At 43.7% G+C, this 17,890-nt stretch overlaps 1 protein-coding gene and 1 long non-coding RNA gene across 7 annotated transcripts; one reads left to right on the forward strand and one right to left on the reverse strand.

The window, feature by feature from the left end:
• Positions 1 to 1,254: 1,254 nt before the first annotated feature.
• Positions 1,255 to 1,799, reverse strand: LOC110741986. Its single transcript, XR_002519113.2, has 2 exons — positions 1,550 to 1,799; positions 1,255 to 1,441 (listed from the first exon to the last, which is right to left on the reverse strand). It is a non-coding gene; the product is annotated as an uncharacterized LOC110741986 (long non-coding RNA).
• Positions 1,793 to 15,557, forward strand: ZNF200 (zinc finger protein 200). Of its 6 annotated transcripts, none has more exons than XM_003916438.5 (5): positions 1,793 to 2,142; positions 3,409 to 3,739; positions 4,324 to 4,412; positions 4,698 to 4,818; positions 13,252 to 15,557. In XM_003916438.5, the coding sequence occupies exons 2-5, from the start codon at positions 3,490 to 3,492 to the stop codon at positions 13,968 to 13,970; spliced, it is 1,179 nt and encodes a 392-aa protein (XP_003916487.2). In that variant the 5' UTR covers positions 1,793 to 2,142; positions 3,409 to 3,489; the 3' UTR covers positions 13,971 to 15,557. The 6 variants fall into 6 exon arrangements, with proteins under 6 accessions (XP_003916487.2, XP_003916486.2, XP_003916485.2 ...); XM_003916437.5 differs by having other exon boundaries at positions 1,990 to 2,618; XM_003916436.5 differs by having other exon boundaries at positions 1,990 to 2,267.
• The last annotated feature ends 2,333 nt before the right edge of the window (positions 15,558 to 17,890 follow it).

Genomic DNA, 17,890 nt, shown 5'->3' on the forward strand with positions numbered 1-17,890 from the left:
ACCGCGCCCGGCTATTTTTATTTTATTTATTAATTTGAGACAGAGTCTTACTACTCTGTCGCCCAGGCTGGTGCGCCTGTCACTCAGGCTGGAATGCAGTGGTACAATCTTGGCTCACTGTAACCTCTACCTCCACCTCCTGGGTTCAAGCAGTTCTTGTGTCTCACCCTCCTCCCAAGTAGATGAGATTATAGGTTCCCGCCACCATGCCTGGCTAATTTTTGTATTTTTAGTACAGATGGGGTTTCCCCATGTTGACCAGGTTGGTCTCGAATGCCTAACCTCCAGTGATCAGCCCACCTCTGGCCTCCCAAAGTGCTGGGATTACAGGCATGAGCCACTGCGCCTGGCCATCCCATGAGTAACCATTTTAATAATCTAATGTGTATCCCTCAACACATACATAGGTGTTTTGTTTGTTCCAAAAATATAATTATGGATGATATATGTAGCTCTGAAACTTTTTCATGTAATATTTTATGGCCATCCCTCCAGGTGTACCTATAGTTCCAATCCATTCTTTTTCATAGCTGGGTAATTTCCAGAGTATGAATGCACCAATTTACTCATTTCCTTACGTATGAACATGCATGTCATTTCTAGTTTTTGTCACTATAAAGAATTCTACAAGAAATCTGTAGACATCAGATTCACAGATGAGATTGTGAAGGTCAAAGAGTACATATGTGTACTTTTAATTTTAATATATATTACAAGATGACTTCACACACTATACTACCAGTAAAAGGAGTGCCTTTTTCTCCACCTTCGTTGTTTGATAGGTGAAAAATGTTGGTCCCTTTAAAAGTGATAATCTTGACTAGTAGTGTGGTTAAGCATCTTTTCAAATGTTAATGACCAATTAGGTTTCCCCCTCTCGGGAAGAGCTCCTCATTGCCTTTGCATTTTGTCAGTTGGCAGGAGTTCATTTCGTCTTGGGAATGTCTAATCCTTTGTGTAGCTAATCTTTACAACTATCTTCCAGTCTATTTCTTGTTTGTTAACAGAGTCAAGAAAAAGTTCTTAAAAAATACAATCACACAGGTTTATATTTTACTTCAAGACATCTCGGTTATCTGTTTTGCCTTATAGTTCAAACCATACTGCTTTGATTAACGGAGCCTTTTTAATAAATTTTGATCTGAAAAGGCAGATATTCCTTATTTTTCTAGAATGTCTTGGTGCCACACAGTTTTCATACTCGTTTCTTTGTGACATATTTTAAGCCATCATTAAACGATTAGTCAGCTGTAATGAACTTTAAGAAGTATTCATTTATATTTTTACTTTTGTCAACTTTCTGGAGGCTGGTGTTACATCGAGAAATAAGGCCACATCTGCCCACAAGTTGTCCCAACCCTGATCAATGCCTCACTGGAGAACGCACAAAGACAAAATTCTGTTCGGCCTCCGTAGGAAGGTGAAATTGAGAACAGAGACACTACAAGAAAGGGCAATTAAGATACCTTTAAAAACAAGACGGCCGGTGGGGACAGCAGAGTAGAAGTTAGAAAATTGGAGGTGGCAACGTAGGTGCCCCAGCTCTAACCTATGGGAGTCACCAGAGCAGAGGCGGAGTCCCATGCCGGCCACACCCTCTCCGCCTCCGCAGTCCTTTTACTGGAAAACCGCAGTAAAAGGCGGAAACGCGCGGAGGCGTCTTGATCTTCCGGTCCGAGAGCTCGCTTCCTTCAAGCCTTGGGGTGGGGGAGACGGGGGGGTTGGAGGGGGTCTGCCTTGCCCCAACCGCCGCGCCTGACGGTCGTCCATTGGTTGTTTGCATTCGAACTACATTTCCCAGGAGGCCCTGGGGTTAGACTGGCCGTAGCTGGAGAAGTGCCAGCCAGTCATGGATGACTGGAGCCAGCCTCTTGCCTTCCGTCTTCCAGGCAGAGCCACAGAGAGACAGGCTGCAGCCGTCCTGGCCTCCCTCTGGCCCTGAGAGCGCCCCGGGCCCGTCTCAAGCGTTACCGTCTCAAGCGCAGATTGCCGGCTCTGAACGGGGAGACCAGGCTTCTGCACCGGAAACAAGGCACCGGTTGTGACGTGACGGCTGCAGAGCGCCCGACCTCCCAGAAGGCACCGCGTCCCTGCAATTCTCCTCAACTGGTCAGGGCGCGAACGAATTGTCGCCGGTGACCTGTGAGGGCACTCGGAAGGGCGAGGGGAGGGCTCGGCCGCTCGCGCCTAGTTTTTCTATCTCTCCCGGAGCCTGAGTCTCTGAGCCGTCCCCAGCAAACGCTCAGGGGCTGCAGAGGCCCCGAGAGGTGAGGGGCTCCGTGAGGGCGGGAACCAGGCTGAGGCCGCCTCTGGGGAACGGAGCGTGTCCGTTGCTGAGGGAGAAAGGCCGGGTAGGGAGCCTGGTGAGCGCCTCAGGCAGGGGCGCACGCTGAGCTTTACGGTAAAGGTGTTCCTTGACCAGCGGAAGAGGCCCCAGAGTGAGCCTGGCCCGGCGGGCCTTAGTGGGATGTCGCCTGCCGCTCTCAGCAGAGCTTTGACGGCGGAGAGGAGTCGGCAGGCGGTGTGTGGACCCCTCCTCGGCCTTGCGTCTGCTCCCCGGGAGAGTCACCAACCGCCTCCCCGCCCAAAGGGCACCGGAGGGAGCTTCGGTTCGAGGGGTACAGTATGGCCAGTTTCAGTGACCAACCTGCTTCTAGGCGGATGTCCTCGGTATTGACCCCAGATTTCCTGTCTTCTAGCCCATTGCTCTTTCTCCAGACCTGATTCAACCTCTTCCTGGTGGGTTTTACACACCGTCTTTCTGTCTTTTCTTTCTTTCTCCTTTTATTTTCTTTCCCTTCCCTGACTCCCTTCCTCCTTTCCTTTCTCTTTTCCTTTCTTTTTTAGAGTCAGGGTCTCGCTTTGTCATTCAGACTGGAGTGCAGTGGCGCGATCACAGTTCACTGCAACCTCGACCTCCTGGGCACAAGCAATCCTCCCACCTCCCGAGTAGCTAGGACCCACAGACTTGTGTCGCCCCGCCCAGCTAATTTTTTATTTATTTTTTATAGAATCGGGGTCTTGCTGTGTTGCCCAGGCTGGTCTTGAACTCCTGGACGCAAGCGATCCACCCACCAGGGCCTTCCAAAGTGCTGGGATTACAGGTGTGAGCCACCGGTACCTGGCCACACTTTGTATTTCTCAGAAGGCTGGACCTTGGCCTTCTCCCCGCCATTACTCCCTTGCCTTTGGACTTGAGGTTTGCAGAGTCTCTTTTTTATTCTCAGGATCTTCCTTTAACATCTTCCTAAGCATATCTTGTTCAAATACTGCGTTTCAGTTATGATTTCCTAACCCCAGCTGTCGTTTTCTTTAGATCTCATGTAACCTCACTACCCATGCCACATATTGGAGTGCAGTAATGCCTTTCCTGGTCTTGTGGGTAATCCCTGGTTTCTCTGTCCACAGCTTGGCTCTCTGGCAGATTTCCTCTAGTAAGAGGTGGCTCTGGAGGCCCCGCGAAACGAGTGTGGTGTGTGGTTGCAAGGCATGATGGCTGCAAAAGTGGTTCCTATGCCCCCAAAGCCAAAGCGGTCCTTTATACTGAGAGTTCCACCAGACTCCAAGCTGGGCCAAGACCTACTTCGAGATGCCACTAATGGGCCCAAGACCATCCACCAGCTAGTGCTGGAGCACTTCCTCACCTTCTTGCCCAAGCCATGCCTGGTCCAGCCCAGTCAGAAAGTCAAGGAGACCTTGGTTATTATGAAGGATGTGAGCTCAAGCCTTCAGAACAGAGGTGAGAAGCACATGCTTGTTTCACTAGAAGAGGAAGAGGAGGTACTGGAGTCTAAGATAGGCTTCTGTGTTAGTTATAAATTCAAATTAGGATGGTGTATATTGAAAAAGGAGTCAATTCTAGTGTTGGAAAGAGGAAATTCTTCTCAAGTGCTGGGTGTGGGTAAAGCCACACAATAAACAGTGTGCATCTTTCTGTAGTGTCGGTTTTACCCAAACATTCTGAGGGAAATATCTTTTTGGGATAAATCAGATGAATTATTGACTTAGGTTTATGTGGAATTTTAGAAATTTTCTGCTTTTTCTGGGCATCTTCACACTTTACATTGCCCCGAGCTCTCCTTTAGTAATACTCTATGGGAAATTCTGAAAGGTGTTTAGAGAGGTCATTATTTCCATAAAAGGGAGATGCCATGGGTTCAAGACCCTAGAGTTTATGGCTTGACCTCCATAAGGGCTCACAGGAGTAGAAAAGGCCATGAGTTACCTGTCAAAGGAATGAGGACAGCCTGACCTCAAGGTATGGGGAGTCTCTGTGTTAGAATCACTGAGTTTTTCACTAACAACACTTTCCTCTTTCCCCAGTGCATCCTCGTCCCTTGGTGAAGCTTCTGCCCAAAGGAGTCCAACAGGAACAAGAGACAGTGTCTCTGTATTTGAAAGCTAACCCTGAGGTGGGTTTGGTTTTCCCATTCACTGCCTGAATCCATCACCTTCCATGCTTGGCCAACGTGTGTGTAAAAACACATTCTTAGGAGTTGGCCTTCTTGGGTGTTTTTCTTCTGCTTTTTCCTTGAGCCCTTCTCAGTCTGGCTGTCCTGTCTTTGCTGCACCTCTGTGGGATTTATAGGTCCCTCTTGCCATCCCTTCCCTTGATCTTTGTGTGTCAGGTTTTGTTACCAGTAGGGCTGTCAGTGAACCTCAGTTACTAAGATGAAAGGGGCCTCTTGCTCTTTCAGGAACTGGTGGTCTTTGAGGATTTGAATGTATTTCACTGCCAGGAAGAATGTGTGAGCTTGGATCCTACTCTCACCTCAGAGAAGGAAGATGACAGCAGTGTCGGGGAGATGATGTTACTGGGTAAGAATCACAGCCCAGCCGGGCGCGGTGGCTCTCGCCTGTAATCCCGGCACTTTGGGAGGCCGAGACAGGCAGATCACGAGGTCAGGAGATCGAGACCATCCTGGCTAACACGATGAAACCCTGTGTCTACTAAAAATACAAAAAATTAGCTGGGCATGGTGGTGGGCGCCTATAGTCCCAGCTACTCAGGAGGCTGAGGCAGGAGAATGGCGTGAACCCGGGAAGCAGAGCTTGCAGTGAGCCGAGATCGTGCCACTGCACTCCAGCCTGGGTGACAGAGCGAGACTCCGTCTCAAAAAAAAAAAAAAAAGAAATCACAGCCTTTGTGTGTTCAGGTTGTTTACTTTGGGACAAGCACGTCCTTCATCTCTAGCTTTGGGGGACAATTCACACCTGGTAAGCCTATGTACACACACACATTCTATTTTATTTTTGTTTTATTCTGTGTGGCAGAGCCTTTCCACAGCTCCAGCTGTGGGTGGGTGGGTGGCCATTTTCCCTATATGTTGGGGGCAGTGAGGGGAGAGGTAGGGAAAACCTGCAGACAGAAACTGTGGGCATAGAAACTGTTCTGAACCCATTTTCTGAACTCTGTTCTCAACAGGTATATTTGAATGTTTTCATTGAACACATGACTAGCTCTTCTAATCCCCGTCCCCTTTTTGATGTTCAATAGATGTGAAGACTACTAGCCTAAGTGAAAATATATTCCACTATTGATGAAAGTAATGTTTAACACTTAATGAGCACTTACATGCTGTTACATGCTAGGCACTAGTCCAAATGCTTTTCATGTGTTTATTGTCTCATGTACTTCTCAGAGTAATATTGAGTGGTATAGAAATTACTGCCACCTTACAGGTGACAGAACTGAGGCAGAGAGGAGTTAAAACATTTGCTAAAGGTCACACAGTTGTAAGCAGTGGAACAGGGATTCGGACTCAGGGAATCTGACATCAGAATTTGCAGTAATGGCCCAGGGCTGTTCTGCCTCCTAGATGCATTTCTCATAATTTCGTTGTTGGTGAATGGGGCATTCTTTTTTTTTTATTTCTTGAGACGGAGACTCTCTCTGCCGCCCAGGCTGGAGTGCAGTGGCGAGATCTTGGCTCACTGCAAGCTCCGCCTCCCGGGTTCACGCCATTCTCCTGCCTCAGCCTCCCAAGTAGCTGGGACTACAGGCGCCCACCACTACGCCCGGCTAATTTTTTTGTATTTTTAATAGAGACGGGGTTTCACTGTGTTAGCCCGGATGGTCTCGATCTCCTGACCTCGTGATCCTCCCGCCTCGGCCTCCCAAAGTGCTGGGATTACAGGCGTGAGCCACCGTGCCGGCTGGGGCATTCTTTATTTGTCCTCGTTTCCCGGTAATAGTTGACAAGTGTCCCCCAGTGCTGTGTATGAACTGATCAGGCAGAGCCCCTCTATAATTTGCTTAGAGATGCTTTACCTTTTCTCTAGAAATGCTGCAACCCTAGAGGCAGAGGCCCACACAAATGTCTTTACTGAGTGCCTGACACTTTTTACTTTGCCTTCAGGGCTGTTTGCTTCTGAGGGTGAAGTTGTACAGAGAATAGGTTTTAGGAGTTGCCTGGGGTGATAAAAATCCATTATCACTATGAAACTCTTAGCTGTAATTATACCATATGGTCAGAAGTATTGGTATGTAATGAGTCTAGTTAATTTCCCACAGGTTGCTCTATGTGATATCTTGTTTATTTTAGAGAAAAGTATGAAAAGATCAGATTTATTACACTGAGTTTTTCCTGAGTCTTGGGCAGAGCTAGCATATTTTGGGTGGCCGGTTAGTGGATATATTGCCTCCAGGATCACTTTGACTATGCACTTTGGGGCCCTTAAGACCCAATCCTCACCCTCTATTTCCCACTTCCTCCACCCATACCCTGAAGCTGATGGATTAGGCTTAGTCATTTACCAGCATTTCATAAATGTACTTGTTTTTTCCTCAGGCAGGATTGGGTTCTGGAATTGTATTTATAGGTTACAAAGATGCTGTATTCCTGCCTTTTATAACCTTCCAATTTGGTTTATAAGACAAGTCATTCCTTAAACGATAAGCAGTGTGAAATGTTTATAGGTATAATGAGCTATCGCAAGACTGAAGCAAGATTTGGACCCAGGAGCAGAGTAGGAAAGAAGGTGGAATTCATTTTGGATGAGATTGAATCCATGATAGGAAATAAAATGAGATTATCCTCCAGATATTTGGAAATTGGGGATTGGAGTTCAGATGTGAGGATATAGGGATTGGGGAGTCATCAGTTTATAGGTGATGATAATTGAAACAGTAACATTTAACCAATTTTTGTGAAAGAAAAACTATAACCGATTGAACATTGTGGTGACAGGAATCAAAGGAGAGTCCTTAATAACCTAGGGAAACAGAATGTGTGTGTTGGCCAGATGAACCACATAAAAACAAGGAAAAACGTAGAACACTTAAATAGATTCTTAGTAAGATAATTCTTACTATAGCTACTGTATGCTGTGATAGGAGAATACACCTTTTCAAGATTGAAGAAAATTGACTAAATACTAGGCAACAAGGAAAAACTCAGATTCCAAGGAGTAGAAATAAAGTAGGATCTGTCACAATGCAGTACAACTAGAAATTAATAATAAAGATCAGTGAATTAAAGTTGCTTCCACCTGGAAAATTTAAAACTCTTAAGCAACTGTCTTAGTCCATTTTGTGCTGCTATAAAAGAATACCTGAGGCTGGGTAATTTATAAAGAAAAGAGGTTTATTTGGCTCACGGTTTTCTGTAGGCTGTACAAGAAGCATGGCGTCAACGTCTGCTTCTGGTGAGGGCTTCAAGAAGCTACTCATGGTGGAAGAGAGCAGACTTCACATGGCAAAAGAGTAAGGAAGAGAGTAGGAAGGTACCAGCCTCTTTTAAACAGCCACATCTTTAGTGAACGAAGAGCAAGAAATCACTTACTATCTTGGAAGTAATGGCATCAAGCCATTCCATGAGGGATCTACCCGCATGATGCAAACACCTCCGACTAGGCTCCACCTCCATCACTGGGGATCAGATTTCCCTTTTTTTTTTGATACAGAGTTTCACTCTTGTTTGAATTTGGAAGTTTCCTTCTTTTTATATACTCTGGAAATTTTCCTAGCATTTGAATTATTTAATTTTTAAGAGTTTAGAAGAATTTTCTGTGGAACTGTCTGAGGCTGGTGCTTTTCTTGGGTAGGTGGCTATTCTTTTTCGATAATTTCAATTTTCTCTATGGAAATTGATTTATTTTAGTTTAAATCTTAGTAGTTTTTTTCTGTTTTTAACTCATTACTTTCTATTTGGTGTTTATTAATACCTTTGTTGTTTTAAATCAGAGGCTTTATTATTCTCATTTTTCTAAATTAAACATGTTTTTACAGCCATGAACTGTCTCATGAGCATCACTGTCAGTTATGCCATAGATTCTGATATACACTTGTCCTTGGTATTCATGGGGGATTGGTTCCAGGACCCTTGCTCAGATAGCAAAATCCATGGATGCTCAAATTTATTATATAAAATGGTGTAGGCCGGGCGCGGTGGCTCACGCCTGTAATCCCAGCACTTTGGGAGGCCGAGGCGGGCGGATCACAAGGTCAGGAGATCGAGACCACAGTGAAACCCCGTCTCTACTAAAAATACAAAAAATTAGCCGGGCGTGGTGGTGGGCGCCTGTAGTCCCAGCTACTCAGGAGGCTGAGGCAGGAGAATGGCGTGAACCCGGGAGGCGGAGCTTGCAGTGAGCCGAGATCGCGCCACTGCACTCCAGCCTGGGCCACAGCGCGAGACTCCGTCTCAAAAAAAAAAATAAATTAATAAAAATAAAAAATAAAATGGTGTAGCATTTGCATATACTCCACACATATCCTACCATATATTTTATTTCTAGATTAACTATAATACCTAATGCAAAGTAAATGCTACATAAATAGTAAATAGTTGTTATACTAAATTGTTTAGGGAATGACAAAAAAACTGAGTATGTACAGACAAAACCATCCTTTTTTTTTTCTCTCAAATATTTTCCCTCCTTGGTTGGTTGAATCCTCACATGCAGAACCCATGAATATGAAGGTCTGTATAATATTTTCTAGAAAAAAATACGCAATTTTAATTTGTCTTTACCCCTCTGACCCAAGGTTGCTGATACAGTTTGGATATTTGTCCCCTCCAAATCTCATGTTGAAATCCAGTCCCCATGCTGGGCACAGTGGTTCACGCCTGTAATCCCAGCACTTTGGGAGGCAGAGGCAGGCAATACCTGAGGTCAGGAGTTCGAGACCAGCCTGTCCAAGATAGCAAAATCCTATCTCTACTAAAAAAAAAAAAAACAACAACAACAACAACAAAAGTTAGCCGGGTGTGGTGATGCATGCTTGTAATCCCAGCTACTCCAGAGGCTGAGGTAGGAGAATCACTTGAACCTGGGAGGCAGAGGTTACAGTGAGCTAAGATCGCATCATTGTATTCCAGCCTGGGGGACAGAGTGAGACTCCATCTCAAATAAATAAATAAATAGAAATAATACAAATCTATTAATATTTATTATATATAAAGGAGAAAAATCCTTTGTTTACTTGTATAGTTATGAAAAGATACTTACCAGGCGCAGTGGCTCACGCCTGTAATCCCAGCACTTTGGGAGGCCGAGGCAGGCAGATCACGAGGTCAGGAGATCGAGACCATCTTGGCTAACACAGTGAAACCCCATCTCTACTAAAAATACAAAAAAATTAGCCGGGCATCGTGGTGGGCACCTGTAGTCCCAGTTGCTGGGGAGGCTGAGGCCGGAGAATGGCGTGAACCCGGGAGGCGGAGCTTGCAGTGAGCCAAGACTGCGCCACTGCACTCCAGCCTGGGCAACAGAGTGAGACTCTGTCTCAAAAAAAAAAAAAAAAGAAAAGATACGTGACAAAATTCAAGCCTCTCCTTTATAAGAACATTTAACAAAATAGTAATTAACGGATACTTCCTTAATAGGTAGAACAGAGTAATCTGAAAACTTAAAAATAAGAACATTTGTCTTAACTACTCTAAAGGGAAAAAATGAGACCATTCACTAAAGTAGTGGGAGATAAAGTGAATAAACAGAAATCATTGACTTTCACATATATAAACAAGTTCATTTAGAAGATACAATGGAAGGCCCCATTAGAACAGAAACATGAAAGTTTAAATACTTAGGAGTAAAACTCAAGAAATGTGCAAATTTATGAGAAAACTTTAAAACAAGTCTAAAGGACAGAAGAGTAGATTTCAATGAATGCAAAAAAATACTATGTTCTTGGCTAGGAAGACAATATCGTAAAATGGTCATTTCTCTTGTTCATTTATGAATCTGATGTCATTTTTTTTTTCAACAATACCAATAGCATTTTTCCCTTGGAACAAGACAGTGTGATCTCAGAAAGTCCCAAAATAGCCTCAAATACACATGGGAGTTTAGTGTGTGATAAAGTTGGTGTATTAGTCCATTTTCACACTGCTATAAAGAATTGTCCGAGACTTGGTAATTTATAAAGAAACAGGTTTAATTGACTTACAGTTCAGCATGGCTGAGGAGGCCTCTGGAAACTTAAAACCATGGCAAAGGCAAGGGGAAGCAAGGCACCTTTTTCACAAGGCAGCAGGAGGGAGAAGTACAAGTAAAGGGGGAAGAGCCCCTTATAAAACCATCAGATCTCATGAGAACTCACTATCATGAAAAGAGCATGGGGGAAGCCCCTGCCATGACTCAGTTACCTTCACCTGAGTGGTCTCTCCTTGACATGTGGGGATTATGGGGATTACAATTTAAGATGAGATTTGGGTGAGGACACAAAGCCTAACCATAAAGAGGGACTTTCTGATAAAAGGTGTTAGGACAACTGATAGCCATTTGATAAATTAGTACCTTACTTTACATCCCAAGAAAAAGTCCACATGGATCAAAGATTTTAAATGTTTAAAACAAATATAAAAAGCACATTTAGAAAATATGAGTGATTCCTTTATAACCATGGGATAGGAAGGTTTTTGTAATTAAGACTCAAAAGCCCAGAAGCCTTGAAAGAAAAGATTGACAGATTCAAATACATAAACAAGGCTGGGCATGGTGGCCCACGCCTGTAATCCTAGCACTTTGAGAGGCCGAGGGAGGTGGATCACCTGAGGTCAGGAGTTGTGAGACGAGCCTGGCCAACATGGTAAAACCCCATCTCTACTAAAAATACAAAAATTAGCTGGGTTTGGTGGGGCATGCCTATAATCCTAGCTACTTGGGAGGCTGAGGAAGGAGAATCACTTGAACCCGGGAAGTGGAGGTTGTAGTGAACCGAGATTGCGCCACTGCACTCCAGCCTGCGTGACAGGAGCAAAAAGAAGTGCAAATTAAACCTAGTGAATTAACATTTTTGTATTTCATATTTATAGAAATAAAAACACATTGATGGTGAGGTTGTTAAGAAACAGGTATATTGCTGGTGGGCATACAAAATGGTACAGTCCCTGTTTAAGGGGTAAATGCATCTGTAACTACCCATCTTACCCTTTGTTCCAGCAGTTCAATTCTGGGAATCTGACCTACAGATACAGCAACAGAGCACATTTGAAATGATGTACAAACAAGATTATTTGCTGTGGTATTGTTTGTAAAAACACAAGGTTGGAAGCAGTCCAAATGTAGTTAAAGAGGAAGAGTTCAGTTAAAAATTAAACAAGAAATCATTGACAAAGATTTACATTTATGAAAGTCTTAACCCAATAGATTATTTGCATAATCAAAATCCAAAGTAAAACTACAATGAGAAACCATTTTATACCTATTATTTCAAAATTTAATGCTAACAAGATTAGGTAAAGTTAATATTCACGTATTGATGGTTGCATTGAAATTAGTAGAGCTGCTTTTGAAAGCAGAATGGTAGTTCATGTCAAGAGCTGTGGTAAAAATTGGCATTTCATTATCCTAAGGGAGTGATTAAAAAGAATAATTAAGGCTGGGTGTGGTGGCTTACACCTGTAATCCCCAGCACTTTGGGAAGATTGCTTGAGTACACGAGTGCAAAACCAGCCTGGGCAACATAGCAAGACCCTATCTCTGCCCAAAAAAACTCAAAAAAGTGAAATTAAAAAAAAAAATCTATTGGTGTGAAACTGCGAAATCCAGCAGAGATTCCTACTCCAGCTTCAGGATCAGCCCCATGTCTTGGCGGTTAATTTGAACCCTTGACTCTGAGTAGTCCAGAGTTGAGGGGTCCCTTGTCACACAAGTATGTCCACAGCATGCTTGTTTTTCACGTTGTTACCTAATCTTTATAATCTGCTTACACTGACTTTTTTCTGAAGTATTATAGAAATATAGAAAAAGCCTACCAATCATAAATATATAGCTGAAGTTTTCACAAAATTTTGTACACACTAATCACCACCCAAAATGGGGACTTTTCTTAGCATCCCAGAAATCCCTTTTGTGCCCTGCACCCAGTCACTACTTCCTTTCCTACCCAAAGAGAAACACTACTGACTTCTAATCCCAAAGCTTCATTAGTTGTAGTAATCTCTTTAATCGCCAAAGAATAAACTTTTTTTTGTTTTGAGACAGTTTCGCTCTTGTTGCTCAGGCTGGAGTGCATATGGCATGGTCTCAGCTTACTGCAAACTCTGCCTCCCAGGTTCAAGTGATTCTCCTGCCTCGACCTGCCTGGTAGCTCGGATTACAGGCATGTGCCACCATGCCCAGCTAATTTTGTATTTTTAGTAGAGATGGGGTTTCTCCATGTTGGTCAGGCTTGTCTCGAACTCCCAACCTCAGGTGATCTGCTCACTTTGGCCTCCCAAAGTCCTGGGATTACAGGCATGAGCCACCACAGCTGGCCAATAATAAGGTTTTGTATGAATATACTGTGCCTTCTTTAATTTGGGTTATAGGAATTGTTTCCATTTTCTCATTGTAAGACATTATATTATTATTTAGTGCTATAATAGTGTGATAATATTTAATATAGTGAAAACCTACAAGTGGTTCATCTTACTATTCAGTTACCAGACTCCTTCAAGATGATGAGTGGTGCCGTGTATAGATTTGTAGTCTTCATCCCTAGTCTTTAGCTGAGTGCTCTGCAGAGTATAAGGTGAATATGAACTTGTCGAGTAACACCTATGAAGAGAACAAACATACGAATTCTTTCTGTGAAATCCCACTCATTTTTATTTCTTTAAAGTGTGCTTGCATTGTGGTAGATGGAAAGATTTATGAGTTATGTATCCCACCCTCAATAAGTGTGGAAAAGGAGTGCGATGGCAGTATCCGCCACTCCTCAGACTGACTTTAAAGGTGGCTCTGGCTTAAGAAACATGACTTGTTTTTTCCTGCCTGATGTCATATCTCTCAGAAGTTGTTAAATTCTCTTTGTTTGAACAGTCAATGGCAGTAATCCTGAAGGTGAAGATCCTGAGAGGGAACTTGTAGAAAATGAAGATTACAGAAAAAAGTCTTCAGATGATGATAAAATGGATTCTTCCTTGGTCTCCCAGCAGCCTCCAGATAACCAGGAAAAGGAAAGACTAAATACATCCATTCCACAAAAAAGGAAAATGAGAAATCTGTTAGTTACCCTTGAGAATGATGCTCCTCTAGAGGAACTCTCAAAATACGTAGACATCAGTATTATTGCACTTACTCGAAATCGGAAGACAAGGAGATGGTACACTTGTCCACTGTGTGGGAAACAGTTTAATGAAAGTTCTTACCTTATTTCCCATCAGAGGACTCACACTGGAGAAAAACCCTATGACTGTAGTCACTGTGGGAAAAGCTTCAATCATAAAACAAACCTCAATAAACATGAGCGAATTCATACAGGAGAGAAACCTTATTCCTGTTCTCAGTGTGGAAAAAACTTTCGTCAGAATTCTCATCGGAGTCGTCATGAAGGAATCCATATAAGGGAGAAGATATTTAAGTGTCCAGAATGTGGGAAAACCTTCCCAAAGAATGAGGAATTTGTGCTTCATCTGCAGAGTCATGAGGCTGAGAGACCATATGGTTGCAAAAAATGTGGGAGAAGATTTGGTCGGCTGTCAAACTGTACCCGGCATGAGAAAACCCACTCAGCCTGTAAGACTCGAAAGCAGAAGTAATACCAGGAAAGGGGTCTGATGGTGCTGCCTCAACCTGAGAGCTTTCATAAGTAGTTCTGAATTCCCAGGCTGCCCAAAAAGATATAAATATGTAAAAATCTCATTATTGCCAAAATTGGATAAATGCCCATCTTGGCTAAAACCTCAAATTGCTAGAAAATTCACAGGGAAGAAAACATTTCAAGGGCTATACCTCAGCATCTAGGCTTTCTGGACTAAAGACCTTTCCTTTTTGAAGTCATATGATAATGTACTGGTCACAGATCCCTTTCCCAAGACTTTGAAGATGAATCTGGAGTCTGCTTACTTGCAAGGTAAAGAGTGACTTGTGTCTGTTGGAAGTATATCCATTTTTCCCCCACATGGGGATTCATACTTGAGAAATAGTGCAAAGATGCTTATCTGGAACTGTGTTCTCGTGAAAGAACCAAACTACTGGCTTGTTGAGCCAACAGCTTCTGATAGCAATTCATATAACCCTCTAAGAACACCTGTTTTAAGTCTTGAGTGTTGAAAGGAATTGTTTACTTTGGAATATAGGAAAACAACAATTGAATGTCAGACTCTCATTTGTATGTGATCTAAATTTGCAATCAATTTCAATAATATTTGCAATTTGTGATAAAATTGACTTTTCCAGATTCCTTTTCACAACATAATTTAAGTGTCTACTGTTCTTACTGTATTTTGTTCAGCTATTGATCTCTCCAACAGGCGTCTCATGCTTCTCCCTTGCTAAAAGAAGTTTGGATTACTCAGGCAGGGCCATCCAGCCCCACCACTAGAAAAGCTTTTCAGAATCTTGTCCCTCTGTTGAGCCCAGATCTCATGTGCTAGGAAGGAAACCCCAAGACCCAGAGAGGAGGGGTTGACCTGGAGGCAGGAAAAAGTTGGCTTGGATCCATGTCTCATCAATAACCTTACCACATGCTTAGGTCCCCCCTATGCCGTCATCAGACCTTTGGCAATGGGGTGTTCACTACCTCACAAGGCAAAGTGTTGTATATTTAGAAATTACGTCTATGGTGGTTAGCTCACATTGCCCCTCAAGAGACAGGTTTCCAGGTGTCTTCACTGTAGTGGGTATTCTTTGTCTTCAGCCTCTTGATATCCAGACCTTCCTGTCCTCTGCCTAGAAGCAAGGCCAGCGGTGCCTTTACGGGACCAATCCGGTGGTGCGATTTACAGATTCTTGATCAGTTTTGCTTGCTTTAGGTTTCTGGAAGTTATACATTGGTGTTTTGATTGGAAGAAAGAAATCCTGTAAATAATTTGGGAAAAATTATAGTGTATGTTTCCCATCCAGAAACATGCCTTTGTATTTATTGGAGTATTATATTCCTGTGAAAATTTTTCTAATTTTCTTCACGTTTTACACGATTTTGTTATTGTAGTTTTTTCCATTATATTTTTATAGTTGATTATTGCTTTTACATGGGAAAGTTATTTTTTATTATATATTTGTGTAACTAGTCACCTTACTGAATGTTGTAAATTTGTTGTTAATTTTCAATAGTTTCTTGGTTTAGTTCTGTTACAACTTTTGGTAAAATGACACCATCTACAAAGAATAGTTTTGTTTCTTGCCTTCTGCCTACTGGTCTTTTTTGTTTTGTTTGTTGTTATTAACATGTAATTCTGAAGTTTCTTGTTTTGGCACAAAGCATTCTGAAAGAAGGACATTCTATGATACAGTTCAGTCCTGAGTCATAATTTAAAAACAAATCCTCCACAACAGAGAAAGTCCACAAAAAAACTGTCTTTACCAACGTTATATTTCAAGCCAACAGTAAGTACCCTGTAAAGCCAGCAAAGCCAACAAAACTGGCTGCCCACAATGTTACTCGCTTACTTGAAATTCTGGCCAGTGCTCTAGGACTGGGATCCCAAACTGTGTTTCCAGAGCCGGCAAGCTGTTACCATGTGCAGGGGACCTGCCTGTGTACCCAGAAAAGTAGCTGCCAGGCAGTGAGTGGTGAGAGTCTCCACTCACTCACTCTTTGGCACCCCTGCCCAGAGTCGGGTGTTTTTATCTGTCCTCATGCAGCCGTGGCACAGTACCCAAGACACTTTTTTTTTTTGAGACTGGCTCTGTTGCTAAGGCTGGAGTGGGGCGATCTTGGCTCCCTGCAACCTCTGCTTCCTAGGCTCAAGCAATCCTCCTGCCTCAGCCTCCTGAGTAGCTTTTGTTTTTTTAAGTGTAGGTGAGTGAAGCCACCATGACGCACACCATCTCCTGCACTGGGGAGGTGCCCACGGTCAGGTTTGCTGTCAATCCGTACCCAGTGTCCCAGAGGGCAGGACACGGGCCTCAGGGTTTCCTTCCGCACCAGTGGGGCCGGGTGGGACTGAGAGGAGTGCCCCGACCAGGACCAGGTACGGCCTCCTAACTCGAGAGCCCCTGGAAAGTTGTCGGATGAGTAAGTTCTCTTACCGAAGGAGCCTGATCACCAGTTAAACTGAAAAAGTAGACAACAGCTAATAGTTTTACAGCGGTAGAGCGAGAGTTGGAAAATGTAAGAGACCAAAGATCCAATTCCAGTAGTAACTACAGAAAATAGGCCGGGCGCGGTGGCTCACGCCTGTAATCCCAGCACTTTGGGAGGCCGAGGCGGGCGGATCGTGAGGTCAGGAAATCGAGACCATCCTGGCTAACACGGTGAAACCCTGTCTCTACTAGAAATACAAAAAAATTAGCAGGGCGTAGGTGGTGCACGCCTGTAGTCCCAGCTACTCGGGAGGCTGAGGCAGGAGAATGGCGTAAAACCCGGGAGGCAGAGCTTGCAGTGAGCCAAGATCGCGCTACTGCATTCCAGCCTGGGAGACAGAGCCAGACTCTGTCTCATAAATAAGTAAGTAACTACAGAAAACATCAATCCCCTGAAAACGCAGTGCTAGGCTCACAGCCCATGGAGTTTCCTGGAGGTAAAGCGGACAGAGGTCCAGAATCTCTCGCACATGTGTACCTGGCTACAAACTGACCGCTCCAGGAACCAAAGGATTCTAGAAGAGAATGAGGGGTCTGGGACACACAGACAGTAACAAGACAGAAACAGACCATTTTTAGATAATGAAACGAGTGGCTGAAAAACATGAAAGGATGTTCAGACTTACATAATCTAAGAATTATAAATTGAAAGAACAAGATATCATTTTAGGTGTATCAAACGAGCAGAGGGAGGCCAGGCATGGTGGCTTATGCCTGTAATCCCAGCACTTTGGGAAGCCGAATCAGGAGGATGGCTTGAGGCCAGGAGTTCAAGACCAGCCTGGGCAACATAGTGAGACCCTGTCTACAAAAAAAAAAAATTTTTTGGTCGAGTGTGGTGGCTAACACCTGTAATCCCAACACTTTGGGAGGCCGAGGCAGGCAGTTCACCTGAGGTCAGGAGTTCAAGACCAGCCTGGCCAATATGGTGAAACCCCATCTCTACTAATAATACAAAAAGTAGCCGGGTGTGGTGGCAGGCATCTGTAGTCCCAGCTACTCAGGAGGCTGAGGAAGGAGGATTGCTTGAACCCGGGGGGAAGCAGAGTTACAGTGAGATGAGATTGTGCCACTGCACTCTAGTCTGGGCTATAGAGTGAGATACCGTCTCAAAAAAAAAAATTATTTTTAAAATCTAAAAAGCAGTATCAAGATGGCATGGTGGCATGTGAGTGTAGTCCCAGCTACTCTGGAAGCTGAGGTGGGAGGATTCCTTGAATCCAGGAGTTAGAGACCAGCCTGGGCAACTTACTGAGACCACATCCTTTTTTTTTTTTTTTTTTTTTTTTAAAAGAAACAGGGTTCACTCTGTCACCCAGGCTGGAGTACAGAGCTGTAATCATAGCTCACTACAGCCCTGAACTCTTAGATTCAAGAGATCCTTTTACCTAACTCTCCGAAGTATCTGGGACTGCAGGGACATACCACCTCA

This window comes from Papio anubis, chromosome 18 (assembly GCF_008728515.1).
Source record: "Papio anubis isolate 15944 chromosome 18, Panubis1.0, whole genome shotgun sequence".
Taxonomy (NCBI): Eukaryota; Metazoa; Chordata; class Mammalia; order Primates; family Cercopithecidae; genus Papio; species Papio anubis.